The following is a 27,500-nucleotide window of genomic DNA, read 5'->3' as shown; positions in this document are numbered from 1 at the left end:
TTTTATTTCAACCGTACATCCCGTCAAAAGCCTAAAGACTGACTGCACAGTTCCTGTCTTCACAATAAAAGTGCCGCTTCATCGCGCTTGCGCTTTCAAAATAAGAGTCTCCGAAAGCCAGCGCAAACAAGCTAGCAAGCTACGGAGTTTGCCGCCAATGTATTTCTTGTAAAGTGTATAAAAACGAATATGGAAGCTGGACAAATAAGATGCCAAAAACCAACCACTTTCATGTGGTATTAGACAGAAAGCAGGAACTTTTTTTCTCCTCCATTTGAAAACGAGGACGTTATCAGCACTACTGTCTGATTACAATCAATGCAAGTCATCACAATCAGGTAATACACCAACTTATATTCTTGTCTTCATGAAAGAAAGGAATCTATATGTGTTAAACATGCATGTATATTCATTAAAACACCTTTAACATGTAAACAAAAACGGCAAAATAAATAAATATAAATTATATACTATATATATCAATGTATGTATGTATGTATATATGTATATATATATATATATATATATATATATATATATATATATATATATATATATATACACACAGTGGGGCAAAAAAGTATTTAGTCAGCCACCAATTGTGCAAGTTCTCCCACTTAAAATGATGACAGAGGTCTGTAATTTTCATCATAGGTACACTTCAACTGTGAGAGACAGAATGTGAAAAAAAAATCCAGGAATTCACATTGTAGGAATTTTAAAGAATTTATTTGTAAATTATGGTGGAAATAAGTATTTGGTCACTTCAAACAAGGAAGACCTGTAACTTCTTCTTTAAGAAGCTCTTCTGTCCTCCACTCGCTACCTGTATTAATGGCACCTATTTGAACTGGTTATCTGTATAAAAGACACCTGTCCACAGCCTCAAACAGTCAGACTCCAAACTCCACTATGGCCAAGACCAAAGAGCTGTCGAAGGACACCAGGAAAAGAATTGTAGACCTGCACCAGACTGTGAAGAGTGAATCTACAATAGGCAAGTGGCTTGGTGTGAAAAAATCAACTGTAGGAACAATTATCAGAAAATGGAAGACATACAAGACCACTGATAATCTCCCTTGATCTGGGGCTCCACGCAAGATCTCATCCCGTGGGGTAAAAATGATCATGAGAACGGTGAGTAAAAATCCCAGAACCACACGGGGGGACCTGGTGAATGACCTGCAGAGAGCTGGGACCAAAGTAACAAAGGTTACCATCAGTAACACACTACGCCGACAGGGAATCCAATCCTGCAGTGCCAGACGTGTCCCCCTGCTTAAGCCAGCCCGTCTGAAGTTTGCCAGAGAGCACATGGATGATACAGCAGAGGATTGGGAGAATGTCATGTGGTCAGATAAAACCAAAATAGAACTTTTTGGTATAAACTCAACTCGTCGTGTTTGGAGGAAGAAGAATACTGAGTTGCATCCCAAGAACACCATACCTACTGTGAAGCATGGGGGTGGAAACATCATGCTTTGCGGCTGTTTTTCTGCTAAGGGGACAGGCCGACTGATCCGTGTTAAGGAAAGAATGAATGGGGCCATGTATCGTGAGATTTTGAGCCAAAACCTCCTTCCATCAGTGAGAGCTTTGAAGATGAAACGTGGATGGGTCTTCCAGCATGGCAATGGTCCCAAACACTCCGCCCGGGCAACGAAGGAGTGGCTCCGTAAGAAGCATTTGAAAGACCTGGAGTGGCCTAGCCAGTCTCCAGACCTTAACCCCATAGAAAATCTGTGGAGGGAGTTGAAAGTCCGTGTTGCTCGGCGACAGCCCCAAAACATCACTGCTCTCGAGAAGATCTGCATGGAGGAATGGGCCAAAATACCAGCTGCTGTGTGTGCAAACCTGGTAAAGACCTATAGTAATCGTTTGACCTCTGTTATTGCCAACAAAGGTTATATTACAAAGCATTGAGTTGAATTTTTGTTATTGACCAAATACTTATTTTCCACCATAATTTACAAATAAATTCTTTAAAAATCCTACAATGTGAATTCCTGGATTTTTTTTTTTCACATTCTGTCTCTCACAGTTGAAGTGTACCTATGATGAAAATTACAGACCTCTGTCATCATTTCAAGTGGGAGAACTTGCACAATTGGTGGCTGACTAAATACTTTTTTGCCCCACTGTATATATGTGTGTGTGTGTATATACCGTATTTTCCGCACTATAAGGCGCACCGGATTATTAGCCGCACCTTCAATGAATGGCATATTTCATAACTTTGTCCACCAATAAGCCGCCCCGGACTATAAGCCGCGCCTACGCTGCGCTAAAGGGAATGTCAAAAAAACAGTCAGATAGGTCAGTCAAACTTTAATAATATATTAAAAACCAGCGTTCTAACAACTCTGTTCACTCCCAAAATGTACGCAAATGTGCAATCACAAACATAGTAAAATTCAAAATAGTGCAGAGCAATAGCAACATAATGTTGCTCGAACGTTAATGTCACAACACACAAAATAAACATAGCGCTCACTTTCTGAAGTTATTCTTCATTCGTAAATCCTTCGTCTTCGGTGTCCGAAGTGAAAAGTTGGGCAAATTTACGATCCACTGGCAGATGTTGGCGTCGTCTGGCGCTGCCTCCTCGTCTTAGTGAAGGTGTGTTCGCCTTCTGTCTTCCATTGTTCCCACGCAGTTAGCAGTCTAGCTTCGAATGCCCTGTTGACACCAATATCTAGCGGCTGGAGGTCTTTTGTCAATCCACCCGGAATGACGGCGAGTATTGAATTAAGCGCGTAAGCGTGTCTCTCAATGTGATGTTATGAGCTAGCAAATATAACAACTACACTACCCAGCATGCAACGATAGTGACGAGCATGCGCGGTAGCCCTGAGAAGCGTTGTTGTATGCTGGGAGTTCGAATGTGGTTATGAGCACGCTGTGAGAAAACGTTGAGAACTCAGTTAACACGCCTCGTCTGCATTATTTATAATTAGACAGACAACACACTTAATAGGAGCCATTTTGGGGTCTTTACATAAACACACAAATGGAAATGAAACGTCACATATCCCAGCATGCACCGCGCGCTTCTTCTACGGGGAAAAAAGATGGCGGCTGTTTACCGAAGTTGCGAGACCTAAACTTTATGAAAATGAATCTTAATATTTATCCATATATAAAGCGCACCGGGTTATAAGGCGCACTGTCAGCTTTTGAGAAAATTTGTGGTTTTTAGGTGCGCCTTATAGTGCGGAAAATACGGTATATATACACACATTATGTATATGTGTATGTATATGTATATATATATATATATATATGATATGTGTGTGTATGTTACTCATCAGTTACTCAGTACTTGAGTAGTTTTTTCACAACATACTTTTTACTTTTACTCAAGTAAATATTTGGGTGACTACTCCTTACTTTTACTTGAGTAATAAATCTCTAAAGTAACAGTACTCTTACTTGAGTACAATTTCTGGCTACTCTACCCACCTCTGCTTACTACTAAAAGACAAGTTGTCTAGTATGTTCACTATTTTATTTAAGGACTAAATTACAATAATAAACTTATGTTTCATGTACCCTAACATTTTTTGTTCAAATAAACACAATAATGACATTTTTTGTGGTCCAGTATCGAAATACATTTTGGTACTGGTACCAAAATATTGGTATGGGGACAACACTAAACCAGACCCAAAGTGTATTATCAAAAAAATATGTTTGTTGTCTTTTTGCTCGCACTTTGACTGCTTTTAAACAGATTTTATTTGGACAACAAAACTTTGGACACCCCTGCCTCCATCAGGACTGGAGAACGTTGAAGACCCCTGAGTTGCGCCACTCAAAAACCTGAATGAGTAATAAAGCGACACTCACCGCTTCCTGTCTGCTGGCGAGCACGGAGAGCGGCACAGGCGTCGTCGTAGCGGCTCAGCAGGCGCCAGACGGCCGCCCGCTGAGGCTCCTGCGGGACTTTCCACCTCCTCAGGCCGCGGCAGTGGACCAGAACCACCAGCAGGACGTCCAGCCAGCACAGGTTGTGATCGTTCCTCCAGAAGAGATCCTGTGGGACGGAAACAAGGTCCACCACCTCGCCTTCGGACCTGGCGCCCTGCCGCGTCTCTGCTGTCGGGGGGTTCTGTGAAGGGCTTGTGTCCACTTCTTGGGCTCGAGTCATGTCCAGGAGAAGAGAGGCTGCTTCTTCCCCTGACGGAGCCTGCATGGACCAGCTTGTAGAATCAGAACTCTCTGGAACCCCACCGTCTTCTACAGGTTCTAGCCCGAATGGGGAATCCGAGCAGGGTTGATTCTCCGCCTCGTTTTGAGCCTCATGGCGGCCATTTAGAGCGCCGCTCTCTGCATTGTTGACGTCTGCCACGGGAGGCGGGTCAGACCCGATAGAGCGCAGATGCTTGGCTTTGACCTCCTCCTCCCTTTCTTCTTCTTCTTCGAGGGCCGTGGCCGCCCTCTTTCTGCTTTGAGCTGCTGGAACCAAGCTGGCCAAAATGTCCTCTAGGGGGCGACTGACCAGAGGGAAGAGGCACTGTTTGGAAACACACTTTTGATTAATCATCATTGGAAAAAAAAATAAGGTGGAATCTGGTCAATTCAACTTCTGTGTTCATTGGGGCGGTGTGGCTTGGTTGGTAAAGTGGCCAGCAACTTGAGGGTTCCAGGTTCGATCCCCGCTTCCGCCATCCCAGACGCTGCCGTTGTGTCCTCGGGCAAGCCACTTTACCCACCGGCTCCCAGTGTCACCCACACTGCTTTAAATGTACCGTATTTTCCGCACCATAAGGCGCCCTGGGTTATAAGCCGCGCCTTCAATGAACGGCATATTTCAAAACTTTGTCCACCTATAAGCCGCCCCGTGTTATAAGCCGCATCTAACTGCGCTAAAGGGAATGTCAAAAAAACAGTCAGATAGGTCAGTCAAACTTTAATAATATATTAAAAACCAGCGTGATGTGGGCGCGCATGGAGTCGTATATCAACATGGACGGAGCTGCGTGAAAAAAGCCACCCGGCCTCTTCGCGTAAACTTACCTTAACCACTCGCTCATCTTTTCTTCATCCATCCATCCCTTCGAGTTAGCTTTTATGATGACGCCGGCTGGAAAGGTCTCTTTTGGCAAGGTCTTCCTTTTGTATATCACCATGGGTGGAAGTTTCTGGCCATTAGCATGGCAAGCTAGAACCACAGTGAAGGATGACTTCTCATTCCCTGTGGTGCGAATATTCACCGTACGTGCTCCCGTTGTATCCACAGTGCGGTTCACAGGAATATCAAAAGTCAGTGGAACCTCGTCCATGTTGATAATGTTCTCTGGCCGGATCTTTTTTTCAGCTATCTTGTTTTTACAATATGCACGGAAAGTAGCCAGCTTTTCTTGAAAGTCTTTAGGCAGTTGCTGTGAAATAGTAGTCCGTGTGCGGATGGAGAGATTGCGTCTTTTCATGAACCGGAAACCTGTCGCTTAGTAGGAGCCATTTTGTGGTCTTTACAGATGTAAACACACAAAGGAAATGAAACGTAATATCCGCGCGCTTTTTCTTCTTCTACGCGGGCGGGTGGTTGCTTACAGTAGAAGAAGAAGCGCTTCCTGTTCTATGGGGGCGGGTGCTTACCTTGGCGGTTGCTTGCGTAGAAGAAGAAGCACTTCCTCTTCTACGGGGAAAAAAGATGGCGGCTGTTTACCGTAGTTGCGAGACCGAAACTTTATGAAAATGAATCTTAATATTAATCCATATATAAAGCGCACCGGGTTATAAGCCGCACTGTCAGCTTTTGAGTAAATTTGTGGTTTTTAGGTGCGGCTAATAGTGCGGAAAATACGGTAACTTAGACATTGGGTTAACTATGTAAAAGCGCTTTGAGTCACTGGAGAAAAGCGCTATATAAATATAATTAACTTCATTGTTGTGGTTTAAAAAAACAACAACACATAATAGTGTGTTGATTGAAGCGCTAAACACCACGAGCATGCGTCTTGCTTGCTATCAATCAATCAATGTTTATTTATATAGTCCTAAATCACGAGTGTCTCAAAGGGCTGCACAAGCCACAACGATGCCAGCATTTTTAATAAGGGTTGTACAGTAGAAAAGGTATGAATTATTATTACAGTAATTTCCGGACTATAAGCCGCTACTTTTTTTCCCCCCTCGTTCTGGTCCCTGCGGCTTATACAACGGTGTTGCACTTACACATCTGTAAGTGCAACTTAAAACTCTCCTATGCAAGGCGAAAACCGTTTATCAACAACACCCAGAAACGCCGTCGGCTTCGCTGGGCCTGAGCTCATCTAAGATGGACTGATACAAAGTGGAAAAGTGTTCTGTGGTCTGACGAGTCCACATTTCAAATTGTTTTTGGAAACTGTGGACGTCGTGTCCTCCGGACCAAAGAGGAAAAGAACCATCCGGATTGTTATAGGCGCAAAGTGTAAAAGGCAGCATGTGTGATGGTATGGGGGTGTATTAGTGCCCAAGACATGGGTAACTTACACATCTGTGAAGGCACCATTAATGCTGAAAGGTACATACAGGTTTTGGAGCAACATATGTTGCCATCCAAGCAACTTTACCATGGACGCCCCTGCTTATTTCAGCAAGACAATGCCAAGCCACGTGTTACATCAATGTGGCTTCATAGTACCGTATTTTCCGCACTATTAGCCGCACCTAAAAACCACTAATTTACTCAAAAGCTGACAGTGCGGCTTATAACCCGGTGCGCTTTATATATTGATTAATATTAAGATTCATTTTCATAAAGTTTCGGTCTCGCAACTACGGTAAACAGCCGCCATCTTTTTCCCCCGTAGAACAGGAAGTGCTTCTTCTTCTACGCAAGCAACCGCCAAGGTAAGCACCCGCCCCCATAGAAGAGGAAGCGCTTCTTCTTCTACTGTAAGCAACCACCCACCCCCGTAGAAGAAGAAGAAGCGCGCGGATATTACGTTTCATTTCCTTTGTGTGTTTACATCTGTAAAGACCACAAAATGGCTCCTACTAAGCGACAGGTTTCCGGTTCATGAAAAGACGCAATCTCTCCATCCGCACACGGACTACTATTTCACAGCAACTGCCTAAAGACTTTCAAGAAAAGCTGGCTACTTTCCGTGCATATTGTAAAAACAAGATAGCTGAAAAAAAGATCCGGCCAGAGAACATTATCAACATGGACGAGGTTCCACTGACTTTTGATATTCCTGTGAACCGCACTGTGGATACAACGGGAGCACGTACGGTGAATATTCGCACCACAGGGAATGAGAAGTCATCCTTCACTGTGGTTCTAGCTTGCCATGCTAATGGCCAGAAACTTCCACCCATGGTGATATTCAAAAGGAAGACCTTGCCAAAAGAGACCTTTCCAGCCGGCGTCATCATAAAAGCTAACTCGAAGGGATGGATGAAGAAAAGATGAGCGAGTGGTTAAGGTAAGTTTAAGTTTACGCGAAGAGGCCGGGTGGCTTTTTTCACGCAGCTCCGTCCATGTTGATATACGACTCCATGCGCGCCCACATCACGCTGGTTTTTAATATATTATTAAAGTTTGACTGACCTATCTGACTGTTTTTTTGACATTCCTTTAGCGCAGTTAGATGCGGCTTATAACACGGGGCGGCTTATAGGTGGACAAAGTTTTGAAATATGCCGTTCATTGAAGGCGCGGCTTATAACCCAGGGCGCCTTATGGTGCGGAAAATACGGTACATTTTAAAGCATTTATCGGACATCTGTAGTTTGCCTTTTTTTTGGAGCCGGTGACTGAAAGCGGAGTGCAGACTGACCTGAGGGTCGGTGCACAGCGTGATGGACTCGTGCAGGTTGACACGGTACGAGCGCAGAGGGGAGCTCAGGCCTCTGGAGGCGCACCATGGACACGTGTCGAGAGACGCCGCTCTCTCTTGAACCTTCAACAAAGCAGCAGGATGTAAGACACCGCCTCATTATTACAATCACCACTGAAAACAACACTGATACTGTGATACCGTGTTCTTCCCAACATGACCAATGTTTGCTCAATAAACTACAACTTTCGCCTTTTACCAAAAGATTTCCGTGAGTTTCTTTGACATGTAATTTGGAGTGGCACCGCTTAGTCGCAGTGGCGTTCAAACACAATTTCAGCTTTGCGCAGGTGACAACAGCGAGTGAGGAGAGCAACTGACTTTTCCCAAATACCCCACCAGTGGCGAGGCCCGAGCCCCCAAACCGGTGTCCGCCGAGTCACCCGTCATTGGAATCCCGCCGCTTGTCCCGAGGTCCAGCCGCTGCGTCTCGACCAATATCACCATGGCAACCCGGCTCTCCTCCGGGGGTACCTGAGGGGCGGAAGAGTAGGAGGTTTTTACAGTTCTGGTTCCACTTGCAATCTCTTTAATCATCAATAAAAAAAAAAGAACAAACAGGTGGATTAGCATCAACCTTGTTTAGTTTAAGGCTGAAACGACACGTCGACGTAGTCGACGTCATCGGTTACGTAAATACGTCGACGCCGTTTTTGTGCGTCGGCGCGTCGCATATTTACGTCACACTACTTTACTGTCATGGCGGAGCGCAAAGCAGACGATGCGAGCGAGGGGAAAAAAGCACGCCAAAAGTCGTCAAAAGTGTGGGAGTATTTCAATAAACGGCCTAATAATGTTGTTGTATGCACACTGTGTCGAGCGGAAATGGCCTATCATAGCAGCACAACGGCTATGAACGAACATTTGAAAAGAAAACCCCCGACAGCGTTCTTGCCATCACCATCAACAAGTCAATCGTCCGCGTGCGTATACGTTGTCATTATTACACAAAAACATGAATGTGTCATTTGTATCTGCGTTGTAAATTCATAAACTAAAGCACCGTTTCGCTCTGAGAGGCGCGTTTGGCGTGCCTGTTCAGTGTTTACAAAGACGCGCTCCTCTTTAACGCTGTGGAGAGGTGGCGGCGGCGAGCGAGCGGCGAGGCGGGGCGCGCCGGGAGCGACGCCGCAAACGTGCCCAGGTGCGCGATCCGCGCAGTTGGAAGAGAAAAGACTTTGTGTAAAATTAAAAGATTGTAAACCTGGCAAAGCCGTCTGGCGTTCAGTCTGTCGGTCCTGAAAGAACCCCACGGCACAAGACGTGTCACAAACGCTAACGTTAATTAGTTGTGCAAATACCCTTTACAACATTAACAGTTACATATACGATGTACAAACGAACAATTAACTGTCACTTTAATCATACTATCATTGTTGTGTTATTAAGCAAAATAAGCAATACTTTTACTTTTGTTGAAATGTTTACACTGTACACTTTTTTGTATTGGATGTTTAGCTTTATTTTTGCACATTTTAGCAAATAAACAATACTTTTACTTTTGTTGAAATGTTTACACTTGTTACAGAATATTTCCGTTTTGCACTTTTTTGTATTGGATGTTTATCTTTATTTTTGCACATTTTAAAGCAAAATAAGCAATACTTTTACTTTTGAAATGCTTATACTATTCCAGAATATTAAGATTTGCACTGGATGTTTACTTTTATATTTGCACATTAAAAAGCAGATAAGCTACTTTTAATTTTGTTAAATGTTAAAAGTTTTAAATGTTTACATTGTTACAGAATATTTTGTCATGTTGTTGTCAATGTTGACTGACTAGTGGCCATACTTTTTTTTTTGTAAATAAAAGCCATGCCTTTTGAAAAAACTGGCCTACATTTATTTTTTCCTCTTCATTTTAAATTAAAAAAAAATTGGTAAAAAGAAAAATAATCTATAGATTAATCGAAAAAATAATCTATAGATTAACCGAAAAAATAATCTATAGATTAATCGATAGAAAAATAATCGTTAGCTGCAGCCCTAGTTTAGTTAAGTAAAAAAAAGTCTCGTAAGTTGCCAACTCTGCCAAAGTGTTGCAATTTTCAATGCCAACAAAGTAATTGACTCCCAAAACACTAGTAAAGTAGGCTCCACTTTCCCCAAAATGCACTAGCTTGACGCTAATATACAAACCCAGTTTCCATATGAGTTGGGAAATTGTGTTAGATGTAAATATAAACAGAATACAATGATTTGCAAATCATTTTCAACCCATATTCAGTTGAATATGCTACAAAGACAACATATTTGATGTTCAAACTCATAAACTTTTTTTGTTGTTGTTGCAAATAATCATTAACTTTAGAATTTGATGCCAGCAACACGTGACAAAGAAGTTGAGAAAGGTGGCAATAAATACTGATAAAGTTGAGGAATGCTCATCAAACACTTATTTGGAACATCCCACAGGTGTGCAGGCTAATTGGGAACAGGTGGGTGCCATGATTGGGTATATAAGCAGCTTCCGTGAAATGCTCAGTCATTCACAAACAAGGATGGGGCGAGGGTCACCTCTTTGTCAACAAATGCGTGAGCAAATTGTTGAACAGTTTAAGAAAAACCTTTCTCAACCAGCTATTGCAAGGAATTTAGAGATTTCACCATCTACGGTCCGTAATATCATCAAAGGGTTCAGAGAATCTGGAGAAATCACTGCACGTAAGCAGCTAAGCCTGTGAGCTTCAATCCCTCAGGCTGTACTGCATCAACAAGCGACATCAGTGTGTAAAGGATATCACCACATGTGCTCAGGAACACTTCAGAAACCCACTGTCAGTAACTACAGTTGGTCGCTACATATGTACCGTATTTTCCGCACTATTAGCCGCACCTAAAAACCACAAATTTACTCAAAAGCTGACAGTGCGGCTTATAACCCGGTGCGCTTTATATATGGATTAATATTAAGATTCATTTTCATAAAGTTTCGGTCTCGCAACTACGGTAAACAGCCGCCATCTTTTTTCCCGGTAGAACAGGAAGCGCTTCTTCTTCTACGCAAGCAACCGCCAAGGTAAGCACCCGCCCCCCGTAGAAGAAGAAGCGCGCGGGTATTACGTTTCATTTCCTTTGTGTGTTTACATCTGTAAAGACCAGACCACAAAATGGCTCCTACTAAGCGACACGCGTATAACGCAGAATTTAACCTTAACCATTATCAACATGGACGAGGTTCCACTGACGTTTGATATTCCTGTGAACCGCACTGTGGATACAACGGGAGCACGTACGGTGAATATTCGCACCACAGGGAATGAGAAGTCGTCCTTCACTGTGGTTCTAGCTTGCCATGCTAATGGCCAGAAACTTCCACCCATGGTGATATTCAAAAGGAAGACCTTGCTAAAAGAGACCTTTCCAGCCGGCGTCATCATAAAAGCTAACTCGAAGGGATGGATGGATGAAGAAAAGATGAGCGAGTGGTTAAGGGAAGTTTACGCGAAGAGGCCGGGTGGCTTTTTTCACGCAGCTCCGTCCATGTTGATATACGACTCCATGCGCGCCCACATCACGCTGGTTTTTAATATATTATTAAAGTTTGACTGACCTATCTGACTGTTTTTTTGACATTCCTTTAGCGCAGTTAGATGCGGCTTATAACACGGGGCGGCTTATAGGTGGACAAAGTTTTGAAATATGCCGTTCATTGAAGGCGCGGCTTATAACCCAGGGCGCCTTATGGTGCGGAAAATACGGTACACATAATTATTCTAACAAATGTTGCAATAAAATATGAGATTGTATCATCAAAAACAATTACAATTTGTGAACACAGGCAAGAGTACAAAAAATTGGTGCCGTCGAGTACCGGGAATCGGTACCGTATCGGTTTAACTGTGAACGATACTCGTTCCTACTCTTTTTCTAATAAAAATCTAAATGATCCTTTTTTTTTTAAAGGCTTTGCACTCGGAAGTAAAACTAGGACATTCAGAGACACATACAAGCAAGTCGAATGGAACATTGTGCATTTCTGCAAACATCCAACAATGAACATTAACCATTTGGGTTTTTTTTTACAGGAAAATAATCAGATGTGCTTTTCCAAGAAGGACTTACGGTGTCTCCAACTGTGGCGAGGCGCGCAGCCTCCGAGCCAGTCAGACGCTGTCACACAATGCAAACGTAAAGCATTCATTTAATAGCAGGCGTGGACGCGGTATCAGTGTTAGTTAACTGCAGTATTAACAGCAATACAGCGTTTAAACAGTATCGACATTCATTGAAAAGTAGTCTTGTCTGTGGATATTCTCATTGAAGCTACCAGAAAGTTAGCCAGACTAGACCGAATGACAAAAAATTGGTTACGCTCGATGTAATTATAGGAATTGTGCAATATTACAGCCAAGCCTTTATCGTAAACTAACAAAAAAGTACCGTATTTTTCGGAGTATAAGTCGCACCGGCCGAAAATGCATAATAAAGAAGGAAGTCGCACTGGAGTACAAGTCACATTTTTTGGGGAAATGTATTTGATAAAAGCAAACACCAAGAATAGACATTTGAAAGGCAATTTAAAATAAATAAAGAATAGTGAACAACAGGCTGAATAAGTGCAGTGTTTCCCACAGGACAGGCATCTATTTGTGGTGGTGTGGTCAGGGGGGTGGGGGGTGGCGGCGGCAGCGGCAGCGGCGATGACCAAGAAGAACGCGGAGTTGGAATATAATTACAACATTTTATGTACATATTTATATACAGATTTGAACAATTAGTGATTCACTGAAATATATTTATTAATTGTGGTTCTTACAAAAAATATATCTTATAAAATATAAAAGCTAAAATGTCTCTTAAAGCTCTGCCCCTTTAATTAGTGAATACTAAATAATTTAACTTTAGCCTACTACTACAACCATATTATTTACCAGCAACATGAAGTGAAACAGAGGCAGAGGTGTCCTGCCACAGTCAGTCAACCTCCTCCTCCTCCTCCTGTTACTGCTGAACAGGTCGCACCTGTGGTCCGGACTGTAGGCCTACCTCCTTTCCAAGTCGAGCCTTTTTCGGCCGTTGAAAATATTTTTCTATACTCATCTGTGTGAAGGAGTGAACATCCAACATTAGAATTTATTACCAACGAGCAGAAGCGCTCTATGTACAGTGCCGTCTAACCTTAAGCGGCAGCAGCTCAACACATGCAGGGTTCAACGTTAAGCTTTTTTTCTACTTGCCTGACTTCTCAAATCTACTTGCCCCAATATTTTTACTTGTCCTGCCTAGGTTTTTTTCTGGCTATGTAGTGCTCATGGCTTATATCTTACTAAAATTCTTCCCGTTGACTATTTACAACACTACACAGTAATTATTATTATTATTATCTATAATTACATTTAAATGGCATTGCATACATGTAAAATTAAATGCTATTTCACATTATTTGACCAGTAGCAGTTACACCCATCTGAACAGGTCAGCCACCTGTTTAAAGCCCGTTGGAACCAATTAGGTACACAAAGACATGGGGGACAGAGTCTGGTCTGGATGAACTTGACTGGCTTGCACAGAGTCCTGACCTGAACCCGATAGAACACCTTTGGGATGAATTAGAACGGAGACTGAGAGCCAGGCATTCTCCACCAACATCAGTGTGTGACCTCACCAATGCGCTTTTGGAAGAATGGAGGAAAATACCTATAAAAACACACTCCGCGACCTTGTGGACAGCCTTCCCAGAAGTGTTCAAGCTGTATTAGCTGCAAAAGATGGACCCACATCATATTGAAAGTTAAAGTACCAATGATAGTCGCACACACACTAGGTGTGGTGAAATTTGTCCTCCACATTTAACCCATGCCCTTGATCACCCCCTGGGAGGTGAGGGGAGCAGTGGGCAGCAGCGGTGCCGCGCCCAGGAATAATTTTTGGTGATTTAACCCCCAATTCCAACCCTTGATGCTGAGTGCCAAGCAGTGAGGTAATGGGTCCCATTTTTATAGTCTTTGGTATGACTCGGCCGGGGTTTGAACTCACAACCTACCCATCTCAGGGCAGACACTCTAAATATGTAAATAGAGACATACTGTAATAACTTGAAGTAAATAATGAAGATTAAAAACCAATTACAAACAAAAAAATAAATAAATGAACTAAAAGCAGTCTTTTTCTCACAATGTGTCGACTTTTTTCTTATAAAATTGGGAACAATTTCTCATGTTCTTTCTGTTTCTGAAATATTGCAACATTTCCTCGTGAAAGTACTACTTTTTCATGTAAAATTATTACTTTTTAATGCAAAATGGTGACATTTGACGTATAAAATTCTGACTTATCACAATATTGACATTTTTTTTGTTGTTCTTGTAAAATAGCAAATTTTTTGAACTTACAACCTACCGATCTCAGGGCGGACACTAACCACTAGGCCACTGAGTAGGTTGAACTAGGTTGAAACCTATGGGTTAGGAATGGGATGGCACTTAAGGCAGGTGGCCAAATACTTTTGGCAATATATATATATATATATATATATATATATATATATATAAATGAGGAAATATGGACTTTTGTCGAGTCGGCGTTGACCCTGGATCTCAGGAAACAGAGTGGACCGACACCAGCTGGACTGCTGCTGAGAGGTCCAAAGTCAGGTTTTCTGACGAAAGCAAATTTTGCATTTCGAGGTCCCAGAGTCTGGAGGAAGACAGGAGAGGCACAGGATCCACGTTGCCTGAAGTCTAGTGTAAAGTTTCCACCATCAGTGATGGTTTGGGGTGCCATGTCATCTGCTGGTGTCGGTCCACTCTGTTTCCTGAGATCCAGGGTCAACGCAGCCGTCTACCAGCAAGTTTTAGAGCACTTCATGCTTCCTGCTGCTGACCTGCTCTATGGAGATGGAGATTTCAAGTTCCAACAGGACTTGGCGCCTGCACACAGCGCAAAATCTACCCGTGCCTGGTTTACGGACCATGGTATTTCTGTTCTAAATTGGCCCGGATAGGATAGAAATGTAGTTTGTCTCTTTTATCCGATTATTAATGGAAGTAATAATCGACAGATTAATCTATCAAATTAATCGTTAGTTGCAGCCCTACTCCCTTGCGACTTATATATGTTTTTTTCCCTTCTTTATTATGCATTTTCGGCCGTTGCGACTTATACTACGGAGCGACTTATACTCCGAAAAATACAGTATTTATGGGTTAGGAATGGGATAGCACTTCAAGTTCATATGCGAGTCAAGGCAGGTGGCCAAATACTTTTGGCAATATAGTGAATTTTGTTTTCTACTTTAGTTGCTTTAATGAGTTTACAACCCCCGGCTTTGTTTTGTTACTTGTTTTGATTATTATTATGTATTTGCCTGTATGTAAATGTTGCATATTATAAATAAAGGTAAAAAAAAAATAATTTAAAAAAGGAGTGCATCTGATAAACAGGAAATCGAAATTGAAAATGTGTTACACTTAAACTATAAAAATGGTTTTAAAAAATCTAGAAAAAAAACCTCCACACAATTTAAGTCACGAAACTATTTCAGAATGTGCAAATTCGAAAATTCTATTTAGGAAAAAAAAAGTGGTGCCATGAGTGAGAAATATGATTAATAATAATAATAATAATAAATTATAATTAGCTTTGTAGGCGTTTTTGCCGCATCATGGACATTTATCAGGATGTTTTAACAATAGGGTGACCAGGTGTCCGGATTTAGGCCGGACAGTCCGGATTTTTAATGCCCTGTCCGGCGTCCGGCGCAGCTTCAAGCCGGACACGTATTTGTCCTCCTTTTTGAGGCACTTTATTTTTGTTTATTTTTCAACAAGTTTTTAGTTATTTTACATACTTTTTTCCAAATAGTTCAAGAAAGACCACTACAAATGAGCAATATTTTGCACTGTTATACAATTTAATAAATCAGAAACTGATGACATAGTGCTGTATTTTACTTCTTTATCTCTTTTTTTCAACCAAAAATGCTTTGCTCTGATTAGGGGGTACTTGAATTAAAAAAAATGTTCACAGGGGGTACATCACTGAAAAAAGGGTTGAGAACCACTGCTGTAAAGCATCACCAGTCCTACAGAAGTTTAGACTGCGGCATGAAAGTGGACCGGGAGATTTTCAGTGACTATCCCACAGCTAAAGGGATGGCCTGTGGCCGAACAAAAGCCAAGGCATTGTGCGAGAACGTCATCGCTCACTATTCGGTACAGGAACATACCGACTACATAAAAGAAAACAACCTACCCTTTTCCGTAGCAACCGACGCCTCAAATAAAGGAACAAACAAGTGTTTTCCCATTGTGGTAAGGTATTTTCACTTTGATGAAGGCATCCAACATGTCCTGTTGGATTTTTATAGTGACAGCAACGAAACGTCAGAAGCCATAACAAACCAGCTGCTGGCAAAACTTGAGATGTCTGGCTTAGAGGTGAAAAACATGTCTGCATATGCAGCAGACAATGCCAGTGTCAATTGTGGCAAACATAACAGTGTATCAGAAGCTGAAACTGAGCCAAAAAGATGTGCTCCCTGCAAACTGTTTGGCCCATATTCTGCATAACGCAACCAGATATGCAGCAAGCAGCCTTGATGTTGATGTGGAAACATTTTTGTGGCATTTTTTTTAAATTATATATGTTAACTACATTTAAGTCCACACATGTTATGCTTTGTGGCACTCTGCACTTGAAAAGATTCATCTCAGTGGTCACTTTTTGAACACCACAATGTATTGAATAAATACAAATACTGTTAACAAACACTTGACTTTAATATTTTTTCCTATTCAGCCACACAAACATCATCTTTAAACCACTCAAAATTGTACTATGAATAAGAGTATACCAGAGTCCTATGTACACCATAGTAATTTATTGATATGCCGCATAATGTCCTCCTTTTTGGTATCATGGAAATGGTCACCCTATTTAACAACATTGTCGCAATTGTGTCTAAGATACAAAAACCTTATTCTTTGGACTCATGCTCAAGAAAAATGTCAATAATAGCTGAATCATGTTAATACTGTAGCAATGTAACAAAGTACTTAGCATGTTAGCATGCTAGCACCTCGCATGTGCTCGGCGTGAGTCTTTCCGAAAGAGCTCCAAAGAATACATACCAGAGTCCGCCGTCAATTAAAGTTGCCTTCGTGGGATGAATCCACCACACTCATTCGTGTAAAGCGGTTTAAAAAAAAACTCGCTATCCCGCCTGAGAAGGACTAAAAACTCTCACTCAAGCCGGGGACGATCCGTCTGGAAAACGTTGTCTTTCCGCCGGCGCGTGTGCGCCTTCAAAAGTCCTCCCCCTGCACAATGGTTCCTACCGGAAGTGATGCTGCCGCCCATTGGTGGCTACGTTGAAGTGCAATTATTTGATGACGTCACCAGCAGCGCCGCTAATTATCATCATGACAGGGCACTTTAATATAATATTCAACTGTCATGTTCGACTATTGGACTATATTAAAAACGCGTCTTGATAAAGCTTTAAAATGTGGCTTTAATTTGCTGATTAATATTGTAAATAAGACACCTAGTAAATAAAGAGAGATGCAGGGTGGAACCTACACACGTCCAACTCCATCCAACACACACACACACACACACGCGCACACACACACACACACACACACCATACTTGCCAACCCTCCCGAATTTTCCGGGAGACTCCCGAAATTCAGCGCCTCTCCCGAAATACCTCCCGGGACAAATATTCTCCCGAAAATCTCCCGATTTTCAGCCGGAACTGGAGGCCACGCCCCCTCCAGCTCCATGCGGACCTGAGTGAGGACAGCCTTTTTTTCATGACGGGAGGACAACAGGGTGACAAGAACTAAATCATCCAGACTAGAGACAAATTGTATTATTATGTTTATCTTACCTAAAAACAAATATATTTATTAATAAAAAAAAAAAAATACAAATACAAATAAATGTTTACTATATTTTGCTAAAAACATCAAAATTAATTGTATTTTTATTTGTATTTTTTATGACTCCATAGAATTATACATTAAAATAAACACATATGAAATAATTAATTTTAAATGATCATAATTCATTTAAAATGACCATATTTAATTATTAAAATAATTGCTTGTTTATCAACAACTTTAGCATTTTATTCATTACATTTTGAAGCTCTCAGAAGCCAAGTTATGTTATATTCCTTAAGATTTATTTATGCAAGTTTGAATGATCAATTATCTAAACACAGTTTTGTTTGCATATTTTCAGGATGTAGATATATATATATATATATAAATATATATATATATATATATATATATATATATATATATATATATATATATATATATATATATATATATATATATATATATATATATATATGTATATGTATGTGTGGGGAAAAAATCACAAGACTATTTCATCTCTACAGGCCTGTTTCATGAGGGGGGGTTCCCTCAATCATCAGGAGATTTTAATGGGAGCATTCACATACCATGGATTATATCGGGCACAGAGTGGGTGGGTACAGGCTGGTGTAGGGGCGTGGTGATTGGCTCATGTGTTACCTAGGAGGTGTTTCCGTCTGTGGCGGCATGCTGTTACAATTTCGCTGCGCTTGTTGAGGGATGACAGGTCTGGACGGTAAATAATAAACAGTTTTTCTTTCAAGCATAGGTTGCATCTTTTATTACCACTATATATATATATATATATATATATATATATATATATATATATATATATATATATATATATATATATATATATATATATATATATATATATATATATGTATGAAATACTTGACTTGGTGAATTCTAGCTGTCAATATACTCCTCCCCCCTTAACCACGCCCCGCCCCACCCCTGACCACGCCCCCCGCCCCCCACCTCCCGAAATCGGAGGTCTCAAGGTTGGCAAGTATGACACACACACACACACACACACACACACACACACACACACACACACACACACACGCACACACACACTTTCTTGTATTTGTTACCTTCTTGAGAACTGAGAAAAATGCCTCCCTCTTTAGGACCAGCCTTTCTCGATATATGAAGAATTGTATTTACAACATTAATAATATATACATACTATGCAAATATAAAAAAGCTTGTTGTGAAAAATGAGTTAAAAGGTCACAATTTCACAAGAAAAACGTAGAATTTTGGCAGTATTATAATAAAAGTCGCCATTTTACTCAATGCAAGTCAAAATTTTACAAGGAAAACGGAACATTTGTGCAATATTATGAAAAAATTTGGAATTTTACGCAATAACTGTCGCAATTTTACAAGAAAAGCTCAACATTTTGACAATTTTATGAAAAGAGTCGTATTTTTACGCGACAACGGTCACAATTTTATAAGATCATTTTAAAATGTTGTCAATATCATAATAATAATCGGAATTTTGCTTATGACAAAGGTCATCATTTTACTAAAAAAAAAATGTCACAATTTTACAAGAACAACAAAAAAGTTGGCAACATTGTGTTAAAAGTCCGAATTTTATACGGCAAATGTCACCATTTTGCATTAAAAAGTAATAACTCTACATAAAAAAGTAGTAATTTTTACGAGAAAATATTGCAATATTACAGAAACAGAAAGAATATGAGAAATTGTTCCCAATTTTATAAGACACATTGTGAGAAAAAGACTGCTTTTAGTTCATTTATTAATTTTTTGGTTTGTAATTTGTTTTTTTATTTATTTTATTTATTTATTTTATTATTTTTTTTAAATTATTATTTACGTCAAGTTATTACAGTATGTCTCTATATACATATTTATTATTATCTTTTTAAACTCATTTTGGCCAGAGGGGGACCATTTGAATTTCTTACACACACTTGTTATTTCATATGTTGACCAGAGGGGGAGCACTTTTAAAAGCGACACACAGTCATTTCGAAAAATCCCTCCTTTTTGGGACCACCCTCATTTTGATAGATGTCACCACAAATGAGACATTCTCTATTAGATGCAATGTTATTGGGACCATGATTTATGTCATCACTTGTTCACACCTCCTCATATGGAAGATACTTTTCCTTCTTCATGTCTCAAGAAGGCGAGAAATACAAGAACACACGCACACACACACACACACACACACGCATGCGCGCACACACATTATTGTATGTTACCTTCTTGAGACCTCCGAAAAAGGCCTATCTCTAGTATTATAATAAAATTCATAATTTTACTCACAGCAAGTCAAAATTTGACAAGAAAAACGGAACATTTGTGCAATATTATGATAAAAGATGGAATTTTACTCAACAACAGTCGCAGTTTTACAAGAAAAGCTTAAAATGTTGGCAATTTTTTTAAAAGAGTCGTAATTTTTCTCGACAAAAGTCACAATTTTTCAAGCAATCTCACACTTCAGCATGATCACGCTTAATATTTTTACAGTGGAACCCACTTAAGTTGACCCCGTTTATGTTGACATAGCCACCATTTTCTTCTTATTACTAAAAAGTGCCCCTTAAGTCGATGTCGACACTCATGGTGGACCGCTTTTGTCGACATAAAAAGTAAGTGTCAAAGAGGTGATTTCTATTAAAAAGGTCAGTTTATGTTGAAAAAAAAAAAAAAAAAGTCATAATTTTATAAGAAAACTTTAACATTTTGGCAATACTATAATAATAATTTTACTTGGCAAAATTATGACAAAAGTCACCGTTTTACTCTAAAAATGTCACTATTTTACAAGAACAACTGTTTAGAATTGGCAATATTGTGATAAAAGTCAGAATGTCACCATTTTCCATTAAAAAGTAAAAATTTTACATAAAAAAAGTAACAATTTTACGAGAAAATATTACAGAAACAGAAAGAATATGAGAAATTGTTCCCGATTTTATAAGAAAAAAGTCGACACATTGTGAGAAAAAGACTGCTTTTAGTTCATTTATTTATTTTTTTTAGTTTTTTGTTTGTAATTGGTTTTTAATCTTCATTATTTACTTCAAGTTATTACAGTATGTCTGTCAGGACTTGGACTTTGGCTTGGTTTGTTCTCCCGTGGTGCAAATGAACTGGACTGGTCATGGCGTGAAGGTAAATACATGATTTATTTAAACTATCAAAAAAAGGAATAAACGAAAAGCGCGCACAGGGGCGGAGGTACAAAACTAGACTTTAAACACAAAACTTGCACATTGGCAGAAACTATGAACAATTAAACAAAACACTAACTGTGGCTTAACAAACAAAAACTTACTTGGCATGGAACCGGCATGAAAAAAAGAGTAGCAAGGGTCATCAGGGTGTGGCGAGTGTGCAGGAGCATAAATGCGGGGATGTCGTCAGGACGAACAACAGAAAATGAATGAACTTAAATACTATGGACATGATTAGTGAAAGCAGGTGCGTGACTCAAAACGTGAAACAGGTGCGTGACGTGACAGGTGAAAACTAGTGGTTGCTATGGTGACAAGAGTGCACAATGAGTCCAAACGTGGAACAGGTGCGTGACGTGACAGGTGAAACTAATGGTTGCTATGGTGACAAAACAAAACAAAAGTGCACAAAAAGTCCAAAATTTAAACCGAACATTACTAAAACAAAACATGATCACACAGACATGACAATGTCTCTATTAACATATATATATATATATATATATATATATATATATATATATATATATATATATATATATATATATATATATATATATATATATATATATATATATATTATATAAATCAACTAAAAGCAGTCTTTTTCTCACAATGTGTCTGTAGATCATTTGGTAAAATGACTGTTTTGTTGTTGTAATTTTCGAACACACCACCAGGGTGTGCACATCAGGGAATCAGTTATTACCACTCTCTCATGCAGTGCGTATGTAAAATTGCTGTCCTCCTGAAGTCTTTATTAAAGCCAAGTTATTCATGCAGCTCGACATGGTTCTTCCTACTGGTAACCACAAACAACAACAGTGTCGACTTTTTTTTATAAAATCGGGAACAATTTCTCATATTCTTTCTGTTTTTGTAATATTTTCTCGTAAAATTGTTACTTTTTTATGTAAAATGATTAAAAAGAAAAAAGTCGACACATTGTAAGAAATAGACTGCTTTTAGTTGATTTTTTTTTGTAATTGGTTTTTAATCTTCATTATTTACTTCAAGTTATGACAGTATGTCTCTATAAACATATATATATATATATATATATATATATATATATATATATATATATATATATATATATATATATATATATATATATACATATATATATATATATATATATATATATATATTATATATATCAACTAAAAGCAGTCTTTTTCTCACAATGCGTCGACTTTTTTCTTATAAAATCGGGAACAATTTCTCATATTCTTTCTGTTTTTGTAATATTTTCTCGTAAAATTGTTACTTTTTATGTAAAATGATTAAAAAGAAAAAAGTCGACACATTGTGAGAAATAGACTGCTTTTAGTTGATTTTTTTTTGTAATTGGTTTTTAATCTTCATTATGTACTTCAAGTTATTACAGTATGTCTCTATAAACATATATATATATTTTATATAAATCAACTAAAAACAGTCTTTTTCTCACAATGTGTCGACTTTTTTCTTATAAAATCGGGAACAATTTCTCATATTCTTTCTGTTTTTGTAATATTTTCTCGTAAAATTGTTACTTTTTTATGTAAAATGATTAAAAAGAAAAAAGTCGACACATTGTGAGAAATAGACTGCTTTTAGTTGATTTTTTTTTGTAATTGGTTTTTAATCTTCATTATTTACTTCAAGTTATGACAGTATGTCTCTATAAACATATATATATATATATATATATATATATATATATATATATATATATATATATATATATATATATATATATATATATATATATTATATAAATCAACTAAAAGCAGTCTTTTTCTCACAATGTGTCGACTTTTTTTTTTATAAAATCGGGAACAATTTCTCATATTCTTTCTGTTTTTGTAATATTTTCTCGTAAAATTGTTACTTTTTTATGTAAAATGATTAAAAAGAAAAAAGTCGACACATTGTGAGAAATAGACTGCTTTTAGTTGATTTTTTTTTGTAATTGGTTTTTAATCTTCATTATTTACTTCAAGTTATGACAGTATGTCTCTATAAATACATATATATATTATATATATCAACTAAAAAGCAGTCTTTTTCTCACAATGTGTCGACTTTTTTCTTATAAAATCGGGAACAATTTCTCATATTCTTTCTGTTTTTGTAATATTTTCTCGTAAAATTGTTACTTTTTTATGTAAAATGATTAAAAAGAAAAAAGTCGACACATTGTGAGAAATACACTGCTTTTAGTTGATTTTTTTTGTAAATGTTTTTTAATCTTCATTATTTACTTCAAGTTATTACAGTATGTCTCTATAAACATATATATATATATATATATATATATATATATATATATATATATATATATATATATATATAAATCAACTAAAAGCAGTCTTTTTCTCACAATGTGTCGACTTTTTTCTTATAAAATCGGGAACAATTTCTCATATTCTTTCTGTTTTTGTAATATTTTCTCGTAAAATTGTTACTTTTTTATGTAAAATGATTAAAAAGAAAAAAGTCGACACATTGTGAGAAATAGACTGCTTTTAGTTGATTTTTTTTTGTAATTGTTTTTTAATCTTCATTATTTACTTCAAGTTATTACAGTATGTCTCTATAAACATATATATATATATATTAATTATATAAATCAACTAAAAGCAGTCTTTTTCTCACAATGTGTCGACTTTTTTTTTTATAAAATCGGGAACAATTTCTCATATTCTTTCTGTTTTTGTAATATTTTTTCGTAAAATTGTTACTTTTTTATGTAAAATGATTAAAAAGAAAAAAGTCGACACATTGTGAGAAATAGACTGCTTTTAGTTGATTTTTTTTTGTAATTGGTTTTTAATCTTCATTATTTACTTCAAGTTATGACAGTATGTCTCTATAAATACATATATATATATATATATATATATTATATATATCAACTAAAAGCAGTCTTTTTCTCACAATGTGTCGACTTTTTTCTTATAAAATCGGGAACAATTTCTCATATTCTTTCTGTTTTTGTAATATTTTCTCGTAAAATTGTTACTTTTTTATGTAAAATGATTAAAAAGAAAAAAGTCGACACATTTTGAGAAATAGACTGCTTTTAGTTGATTTTTTTTTGTAATTGGTTTTTAATCTTCATTATTTACTTCAAGTTATTACAGTATGTCTCTATAAACATATATATATATATATATATATATATATATATATATATATATATATATATATATATATATATATATATATATATATATATATATATATATATATATATATAAATCAACTAAAAGCAGTCTTTTTCTCACAATGTGTCGACTTTTTTCTTATAAAATCGGGAACAATTTCTCATATTCTTTCTGTTTTTGTAATATTTTCTCGTAAAATTGTTACTTTTTTATGTAAAATGATTAAAAAGAAAAAAGTCGACACATTGTGAGAAATAGACTGCTTTTAGTTGATTTTTTTTTGTAATGGGTTTTTAATCTTCATTATTTACTTCAAGTTATTACAGTATGTCTCTATAAACATATATATATATATATATATATTATATAAATCAACTAAAAGCAGTCTTTTTCTCACAATGTGTCTGTAGATCATTTGGTAAAATTACTGTTTTGTTGTTGTAATTTTCGAACACACCACCAGGGTGTGCACATCAGGGAATCAGTTATTACCACTCTCTCATGCAGTGCGTATGTAAAATTGCTGTCCTCCTGAAGTCTTTATTAAAGCCAAGTTATTCATGCAGCTTGACATGGTTCTTCCTACTGGTAACCACAAACAACAACAGTGTCGACTTTTTTTTATAAAATCGGGAACAATTTCTCATATTCTTTCTGTTTTTGTAATATTTTCTCGTAAAATTGTTACTTTTTTATGTAAAATGACTAAAAAGAAAAAAGTCGACACATTGTGAGAAATACACTGCTTTTAGTTGATTTTTTTTTGTAATTGTTTTTTAATCTTCATTATTTACTTCAAGTTATTACAGTATGTCTCTATAAACATATATATATATATATATATATATATATATATATATATATATATATATATATATATATATATATATATATATATTATATAAATCAACTAAAAGCAGTCTTTTTCTCACAATGTGTCGACTTTTTTTTTTATAAAATCGGGAACAATTTCTCATATTCTTTCTGTTTTTGTAATATTTTCTCGTAAAATTGTTACTTTTTTATGTAAAATGATTAAAAAGAAAAAAGTCGACACATTGTGAGAAATAGACTGCTTTTAGTTGATTTTTTTTTGTAATTGGTTTTTAATCTTCATTATTTACTTCAAGTTATGACAGTATGTCTCTATAAATACATATATATATATATATATTATATATATCAACTAAAAAGCAGTCTTTTTCTCACAATGTGTCGACTTTTTTCTTATAAAATCGGGAACAATTTCTCATATTCTTTCTGTTTTTGTAATATTTTCTCGTAAAATTGTTACTTTTTTATGTAAAATGATTAAAAAGAAAAAAGTCGACACATTGTGAGAAATACACTGCTTTTAGTTGATTTTTTTTGTAAATGTTTTTTAATCTTCATTATTTACTTCAAGTTATTACAGTATGTCTCTATAAACATATATATATATATATATATATATATATATATATATATATATATATATATATATATATATAAATCAACTAAAAGCAGTCTTTTTCTCACAATGTGTCGACTTTTTTCTTATAAAATCGGGAACAATTTCTCATATTCTTTCTGTTTTTGTAATATTTTCTCGTAAAATTGTTACTTTTTTATGTAAAATGATTAAAAAGAAAAAAGTCGACACATTGTGAGAAATAGACTGCTTTTAGTTGATTTTTTTTTGTAATTGTTTTTTAATCTTCATTATTTACTTCAAGTTATTACAGTATGTCTCTATAAACATATATATATATATATATTAATTATATAAATCAACTAAAAGCAGTCTTTTTCTCACAATGTGTCGACTTTTTTTTTTATAAAATCGGGAACAATTTCTCATATTCTTTCTGTTTTTGTAATATTTTCTCGTAAAATTGTTACTTTTTTATGTAAAATGATTAAAAAGAAAAAAGTCGACACATTGTGAGAAATAGACTGCTTTTAGTTGATTTTTTTTTGTAATTGGTTTTTAATCTTCATTATTTACTTCAAGTTATTACAGTATGTCTCTATAAACATATATATATATATATATATATATTATATAAATCAACTAAAAGCAGTCTTTTTCTCACAATGTGTCTGTAGATCATTTGGTAAAATTACTGTTTTGTTGTTGTAATTTTCGAACACACCACCAGGGTGTGCACATCAGGGAATCAGTTATTACCACTCTCTCATGCAGTGCGTATGTAAAATTGCTGTCCTCCTGAAGTCTTTATTAAAGCCAAGTTATTCATGCAGCTTGACATGGTTCTTCCTACTGGTAACCACAAACAACAACAGTGTCGACTTTTTTTTATAAAATCGGGAACAATTTCTCATATTCTTTCTGTTTTTGTAATATTTTCTCGTAAAATTGTTACTTTTTTATGTAAAATGACTAAAAAGAAAAAAGTCGACACATTGTGAGAAATACACTGCTTTTAGTTGATTTTTTTTTGTAATTGTTTTTTAATCTTCATTATTTACTTCAAGTTATTACAGTATGTCTCTATAAACATATATATATATATATATATATATATATATATATATATATATATATATATATATATATATATATATATATATATATATATATATATATATATATATTATATAAATCAACTAAAAGCAGTCTTTTTCTCACAATGTGTCGACTTTTTTTTTTATAAAATCGGGAACAATTTCTCATATTCTTTCTGTTTTTGTAATATTTTCTCGTAAAATTGTTACTTTTTTATGTAAAATGATTAAAAAGAAAAAAGTCGACACATTGTGAGAAATAGACTGCTTTTAGTTGATTTTTTTTTGTAATTGGTTTTTAATCTTCATTATTTACTTCAAGTTATGACAGTATGTCTCTATAAATACATATATATATATATATTATATATATCAACTAAAAAGCAGTCTTTTTCTCACAATGTGTCGACTTTTTTCTTATAAAATCGGGAACAATTTCTCATATTCTTTCTGTTTTTGTAATATTTTCTCGTAAAATTGTTACTTTTTTATGTAAAATGATTAAAAAGAAAAAAGTCGACACATTGTGAGAAATACACTGCTTTTAGTTGATTTTTTTTGTAAATGTTTTTTAATCTTCATTATTTACTTCAAGTTATTACAGTATGTCTCTATAAACATATATATATATATATATATATATATATATATATATATATATATATATATATATATATATATATATATATATATATATATATATATATATATATAAATCAACTAAAAGCAGTCTTTTTCTCACAATGTGTCGACTTTTTTCTTATAAAATCGGGAACAATTTCTCATATTCTTTCTGTTTTTGTAATATTTTCTCGTAAAATTGTTACTTTTTTATGTAAAATGATTAAAAAGAAAAAAGTCGACACATTGTGAGAAATAGACTGCTTTTAGTTGATTTTTTTTTGTAATTGTTTTTTAATCTTCATTATT

The 27,500-nt window shown here is 36.2% G+C and overlaps 1 protein-coding gene across 3 annotated transcripts in view; it reads right to left on the bottom strand.

Moving 5' to 3' along the window:
- Nucleotides 1-17,106, bottom strand: part of uspl1 (ubiquitin specific peptidase like 1) — a 32,956-nt gene extending 15,850 nt beyond the window's left edge. For 2 of the 3 annotated variants that reach the window (XM_072912552.1, XM_072912553.1), the window contains exons 1-4: nt 16,907-17,106; nt 8,154-8,302; nt 7,773-7,895; nt 3,850-4,516 (exon numbers count right to left, since the gene is read on the bottom strand). In XM_072912552.1, the coding sequence (XP_072768653.1) occupies nt 3,850-4,516; nt 7,773-7,895; nt 8,154-8,279 (916 nt within the window). In that variant the 5' untranslated portion in view covers nt 8,280-8,302; nt 16,907-17,106. Of the gene's footprint in view, nt 1-3,849; nt 4,517-7,772; nt 7,896-8,153; nt 8,307-16,906 lie in introns of all 3 variants that reach the window. The other variant, XM_061930940.2, reaches the window with a different exon arrangement.
- Nucleotides 17,107-27,500: the final 10,394 nt, after the last annotated feature.

This window comes from Nerophis lumbriciformis, linkage group LG37 (assembly GCF_033978685.3).
Source record: "Nerophis lumbriciformis linkage group LG37, RoL_Nlum_v2.1, whole genome shotgun sequence".
Lineage (NCBI taxonomy): Eukaryota > Metazoa > Chordata > Actinopteri > Syngnathiformes > Syngnathidae > Nerophis > Nerophis lumbriciformis.
The sequence above is the reverse complement of the archived record's forward strand: the minus strand, read 5'-3'. Positions and strand labels throughout refer to the sequence as shown.